Consider the following 6138-nt stretch of genomic DNA (forward strand, 5'->3'; position numbering starts at 1 on the left):
TGATCCGTTTCTTGGTACGTTCGGGGTATATTTAAATCGACGTTAACTTCGTTTTAAGGATAGTTACTAAAGAAAAGATAAAGAGAGAGAGAGAGAGAGAGAGAGAGAAGAGGAAGCAGAAAAAGAGAAGAAGAAGAAAGAGGAGGAGGAGGAGAAGAAGAAGAAGAAGAAGAAGAAGAAGAAGAAGAAGAAGATGATGAAGATGATGAAAAAGAAAGCAGATGATGAAGGCACGATCCATTAGTAGGCACGTCAATTCGGCTCTTAAGAAGCGACTGACTTAAAGCCGCTTCCCATCTATTTTTTTTATTTTTATCTCTCTCTCTCTCTCTCTTTCTCTTTCTGTATCTATCTATCTATCTATCTCTCTCTCTCTCTCTTTCTCTCTCTTTATATATATATATATATATATATATATATATATATATATATATATATATATCTTTCAAAGCGCTCCGTACTTATTAGCGGAGGCTGTGCTGCTCGGCTTTTACCTTTCTCCTCTCGGCACACGGTATCATAATTAATGATAATTCGATTAGCGGGACAAGATTGGACCATGGCTAAGCAGACTCCGATGTCCCTCCTTTTTCTTTCGTTTTCTTTTCATTTTTTTTTTCATTCCTTTTTCTTGTCTCGTATATTTCTTTTTTTAATTTCTCTCTTTCTTTTATCTCGCGTGTTATTTCCTTCTTTGTTCCCTCTCTTCTTTATCCATTTCTCCTCCTCCTCCTTCCCTCCCTCTCTTCCTCCACCTCCTCCTCTTATGCTACTTTACTTACTCATCAATATCGCAAATTTTTCTTCCTATCTCTCTCGTCGCTCGCGCCCGACTTTATTTTCCTTTTCTTCCTTTCACTTTTTTCTTTTCCCCATTTTTTTCCCTCTTCTCTTTCTTTTTCTTTTTCTTTTTTTTTTTGCTTTTCTTTCTTTCATTTCGTGTTTATTTCTTTCTTTTTTATTTTCTTATTCCTTATCAAGTATGTAGGAGCATCTACTACGTAGTTTTGCTTCTTTTATCTCGATAGATGGTACACGACCGTCGACGTATCTCGATCTGACGTCGGCGATTAAGAGGCAATTAACGTCAACCTTCGCCAAAAATCACGCGTCATCGTCCCTCTCCCTCCCTCCCTCCCACTCTATCTACCATTCTCTCTTCATCTCTGTCTTCTCTCCATCCCGCCCATTTCTCTCTCTCTCTCTCTCTCTCTCTCTCTCTCTCTTTCTTCGTCGTACAACGTATGTGAGATTAATTGGATTGATATTGGAATTTATTTCCCGACGTTACGTTTGAGCGATGATCTAACATCGTATTTCGATGACGATTAATCTTTATTACGTTCATTGATAACGATCGTGTAAATTTATGGAAAATATTATTAATTACTTATTTATTGTATTTGTTTTGCTTTTCTTTTTCTTTTTTTTTCTTTATAACAAGACACGCATTGATGTTACATCTCTCTCTCTCTCTCTCTCTCTTTTTTGTAATCGTTATATTCCGTGAAGAAAAGAAAGAAAGGAGGAAAAAGAGAAGAAAAAAGAAAAAGAGAAAGAAGGCCACGTGTTTCGTTTCGTTCGAGATTATGCGATTTCTGTTCCCTACAACTATTATATTACTCCGTTATTCGTCATCGTTACTCTCTATCTCTCTTCCTCGATTTACCCTCGCGGTCTCTCTCTCTCTCTCTCTCTCTCTCTCGATAACGGTAGTAGCGCCCGTACGAAATTGTTTTGTCGATTCTGACCTTTCCACCGAAAGTGTTGCGTCGATACGTGCACCTGCACGAAACGCGAACGCGGTAGGTAGAATGACACGAAAACGACGCTCGTTTTCATTGCTCGAAGGATAAATTCGACCTTCCTCCGGACAAAAGTGTGCCTCGAAATTGGAATTATTGGATATACGTTTACTCGATGACCGACATATTTACATACGTGTGTATATGTGTATGTATGTGTGAAGGTATGTACGTGGATAAATGGTGACGTCATTTAATCGTTCATTACCTAATCATAATTTTAATCAATATTAGCGAAAATCATATCGTACGAATTTAATTCGATATAATTAAACAAACCACCGCATCGCTTCTTTCTCTTTTTTCTTCTTGTAACACACGTTTTTATGATATATAACTAAATGAAATATTATTTGTTGGATAAATGTTCTTTATTAAACGTTCCGTATATACGTACGTATAATATATAATATATCGTGTACACGCGAGCGTATACGTTCACGTATGTAATTACGTATATATATATGTATGTATATATCCACACACATACACACACTGTGTATATATATATGTATGTATAGATGATAAAAAAAAAGTTAGTGGGAACTGGCTGTAGAAAGCGCTTCGGTTTAACTCCGGACGGCGAATTAACGCGTGGCTGCCGTGTCGTCGTAGTCGAGAGATCGTCGTGATAATAACGATTTTCCAATTATACGCTAACATTACATAGGCGAGGAAGCTATACGTGCAACTTTGGCGACTACAACGTAAGCAAGTAAGTAAGTACTTACTTACTCGGCTAAGAATCGGAAGACACGTCGCTCTTTTTAACGATATGGCGATGATAGCCGTATAAGAAAAGTACACAGCAGGCAATAAATTTATGCTGACATCATTCAAATCTATGATTATATACGTTATAAGAGGCAATCATTAAATTAAACATCACTCGTTTTATCACTCGGTGATAATACTCGGTGAATATGTATTATATAGCGATGAGTCGAGGGTGGGGGAAAACGCGTGTTGAATGATAATACGTCACACGAATGACAAATGAATCCGTCTACCGTCGGACACGGATTCAAACGATAGATGACGATAGTTCACAAGATCATTCGAATTTCTAAGAAATACGGATAAATATTTTTCCTTCTTCTTCTTTTTTCTTTTTGCGAATAATCACGATCTATCAGCTTGGAAACATAATATTGACAAACAAGTTTTTCCCGGCATTTCACATTTGATACGATAATAGAAACTAGAAATAAATGTGTATGGATATTGTACGATCGGTTTCGTCGAAGTCTCGTCGTCGGAAAGAAATTAATTGTTGATTATACATGCCATAAAATAATTATTGTCAAATTGAATCATAACAGGATATTCTCGAACGAAACGTTTCGTTGCAATGATTTCTATGTTATTTTCGTGTGTGTATATATATAAATATATATAATATACATAACATATATATATATATGTACATATATACATACCTCAGCAAAGAAATAAAAAATAGATAAACAACAAATAAAAACAATCACAACGACAAAATATGTTTCTCGATAAATGCTCCATAAATAAAACGATTCAATTGCATTTAGTAAATATATATGTATATATACATACATACACACACACATATATACACGTACGAATAGTAGATATTTATGTATGTATGTATATACGTATATGTGTATGTATAAGTGATAAACAAAGAGGAGTACCAGCGTTCTCCTGAGACTCGCGAGTACTGTCTTCCATTTCTTGATGATTCCTTTTGTGATTAGCCAGGCCGAGTATAGCATCGATGCTGTGTCGTGGTGTGCTGCTGGTTGGTTTAGGCAGGACGATGTCCTGACTGTTTTGCGAGCTCGTTTCAACGAGCTGCTGCGAATCCATCGCCGTTCGTGAAATTTGACAAAAATTCCGTTCGAAGACGAAGAACTAATTTCACTCGAGTCCTCGTCAGTTTGTACGATTTATTTTCTTCCGTTTTTGTTATCGTTCTGTTGTTTTTTCGTTGCTTCTCAAAAAAAAAAAAATCGACGTAATAATTCACTTTCTATTTACGCGAGAACACGTTGCATCGTTGGTACAACGAGGGCCGATCATTTTCTTTTTCTTTGTATTTTTTCTTCTTCCCTTTTTCTTTTTTTTTTTTTTTGTCAATAAATACGAAACTCACGTCCGATACGTATCATTAATATCGTTCGTCGATCACTCGTTAAGATTTACAAGGTCACAAGGTAACGGCAACAAAACGATTTGCATTCATAGTCAATTAATTATGATAATATATATATATATGTATATACATATATATATATATATATATATATATATATAGTCACTATACGTATAAATCACTATACTAACTTCTTTCTCGACTTCGTTTCTTCTTCTCTTTTTTCTTCTTTTACGTTATATAAAATCAAATCAAAGCGTATGTCGCGACGACGTTTCCACGAAGGATAGCACGTTGACACGGTCCATCGTTGATCGCGACGTATTTCTCTTCCCTTCTTCTCTTTCTCTCTTCCTTCTTCTACTTCTTCTTCTTCTTCTTCTTCTTCTTCTTTCTTATTTTCACCGCACACAAAAAAGAAAACAGAAAACCTTATCGATCATCCTACAGAAATAAATAATAATTCTCCTTCAACGAATTATCCCTCGTCATTGTTTCACGTGCGAACGGATTATTAATTTCTTTCTTGATGTTCAAAACTCGAAGGATAGCACTTTTATTTCAAATATATACAGATTTCAAATACATCACTTACTTCGATTATGAGATATTTAAGAGCGTGTGTCTGTGTCGATACTGGTCGATCGAACTTTTCGAAAGAAGTCTTGCCGTTGGATCGATTGCGATCTATACTTTTCTCTCTTCTCCCTTCTCCCTTCTCTCTCTCTCTCTCTCTCTCTCTCTCTATCTGTTTCTCTCTCTCTCTCTTTCTCTCTCCGTCTCTCTTTCTCCCAAAATAAGTGTCGTCGTATGTAAGGGTCGATGCTTTGAGGAGAGCGTGCGTCCTACTCGAGGACTAGCCGGCCGTCGTCTAGCGGGGTGGCCTTTGTTGCAGCTGCACACAACTACTCACTTAGGGAAGCACGATATCGTGAGGGAAGAAAGAGGTGGGAACCCTGATTGAAATGGTATTGGGCGTGGCTTAGAACGACCAATGGTAGGGAAGCTCGAGGTAACTACTAACCAATCGTAATCAAGATAGAGGAACATGGCGAGACAGTGGTGCTCAATCATAGTGAAATTTTCATCTTTATCCAACCCCTGCCGATATCAACACGGTGGGGGAGAGTTTTCGGCTTGCGTTAGACTCCGAAGCGGAGATGGGAGGGAGGAAAGGAGGGTACGGGTAGAATACGGTAGGGTGGGAGTTGGGAGGTTTGAGAGGGGTGGAATGGTCGAACGACGAGTTTTCTTCTGGCTTCTGTGACAACGTACGCGGGTTTCCAGTCCTCTTCTACGTCTACGTCTCTCTCTCTCTCTCTCTCTCTCTCTCTCTCTTTCTTTCTCTCTGTGTATTCGTGTATGTGTATGTACGTCTATCTTCTACTCTATGAGTCTATGTACGTTTGTGTAAGACAGAGAGAGAGAGAGAGAGAGAGAGAGAGAGAGAGAGAGAGAGAGAGGGAAGCTCGTAGACGTGCGCAAAAGCGAACGTACGTAGAGGGGTGGTTCTCACTGATGTACAAACGTTCTCGCAACATACGCACGTATATCCACGTGAATATATGTATACGTGCATACACATATACAGAGAGAGAGGGAGAGAGAGAGAAAGAGAGAGAGACAGAGAGACGTGTAGACACGTATACGAAATACGCGTAGACACAAAGTGTACAGAGGGTGCCCGGTGTGGGTTGATTCTTGCGGCGGATTCTGGCATCCCCTGTAATTGCCAGAAATGAGGTAAAGCTTACCGCTTACGCCGAGGCTTCTATGCTCCTGTGTACATACCTATGTAGGTATATACAATACTTCGTGAATTTTAGAGACTAAGTAAGTAAGCAAGTAAGTAAGTAAGTAACTACTTACGTATGTAAGTACGACGTACAATACGAACTGTATGTATATGTATTCGTATCAATTGATCTCGATAACTAACTTTTTTTTTCTCCATTCATCCGACCGATTTCGTTTTAAGAAATAAATCGAATTACGATAATTCGACGATCGATTATCTTCTCTTATTTGTACGTTTAAGTATATACAGGCATGCATACGTATATCTATATGCGTGTATATATATATATATATATATATATATATATATATATATATATATTTCTATCGTTAGAAATTACTTTCAAACGAAGTTTCGATCGATCGAACGAAATTACGTAAATGAATCTGTTTGAGTGAGAATTA

The 6138-nt window shown here is 37.6% G+C and overlaps 1 protein-coding gene across 2 annotated transcripts in view; it reads right to left on the bottom strand.

Annotated features, from left to right (window-relative positions):
* LOC127072947 (retinal homeobox protein Rx1-like) overlaps positions 1 to 4817 on the bottom strand; it is a 40853-nt gene extending 36036 nt beyond the window's left edge. Inside the window, exons 1-2 of one of the 2 annotated variants that reach the window (XM_051013846.1) lie at positions 4128 to 4817; positions 3476 to 3774 (exon numbers count right to left, since the gene is read on the bottom strand). In XM_051013846.1, coding sequence (XP_050869803.1) covers positions 3476 to 3650 — 175 coding nt within the window. In that variant the 5' untranslated portion in view covers positions 3651 to 3774; positions 4128 to 4817. Of the gene's footprint in view, positions 1 to 3475 lie in introns of both variants that reach the window. The other variant, XM_051013844.1, reaches the window with a different exon arrangement.
* Positions 4818 to 6138: the final 1321 nt, after the last annotated feature.

The sequence above is a fragment of the Vespula vulgaris genome, chromosome 2 (assembly GCF_905475345.1).
Source record: "Vespula vulgaris chromosome 2, iyVesVulg1.1, whole genome shotgun sequence".
Lineage (NCBI taxonomy): Eukaryota > Metazoa > Arthropoda > Insecta > Hymenoptera > Vespidae > Vespula > Vespula vulgaris.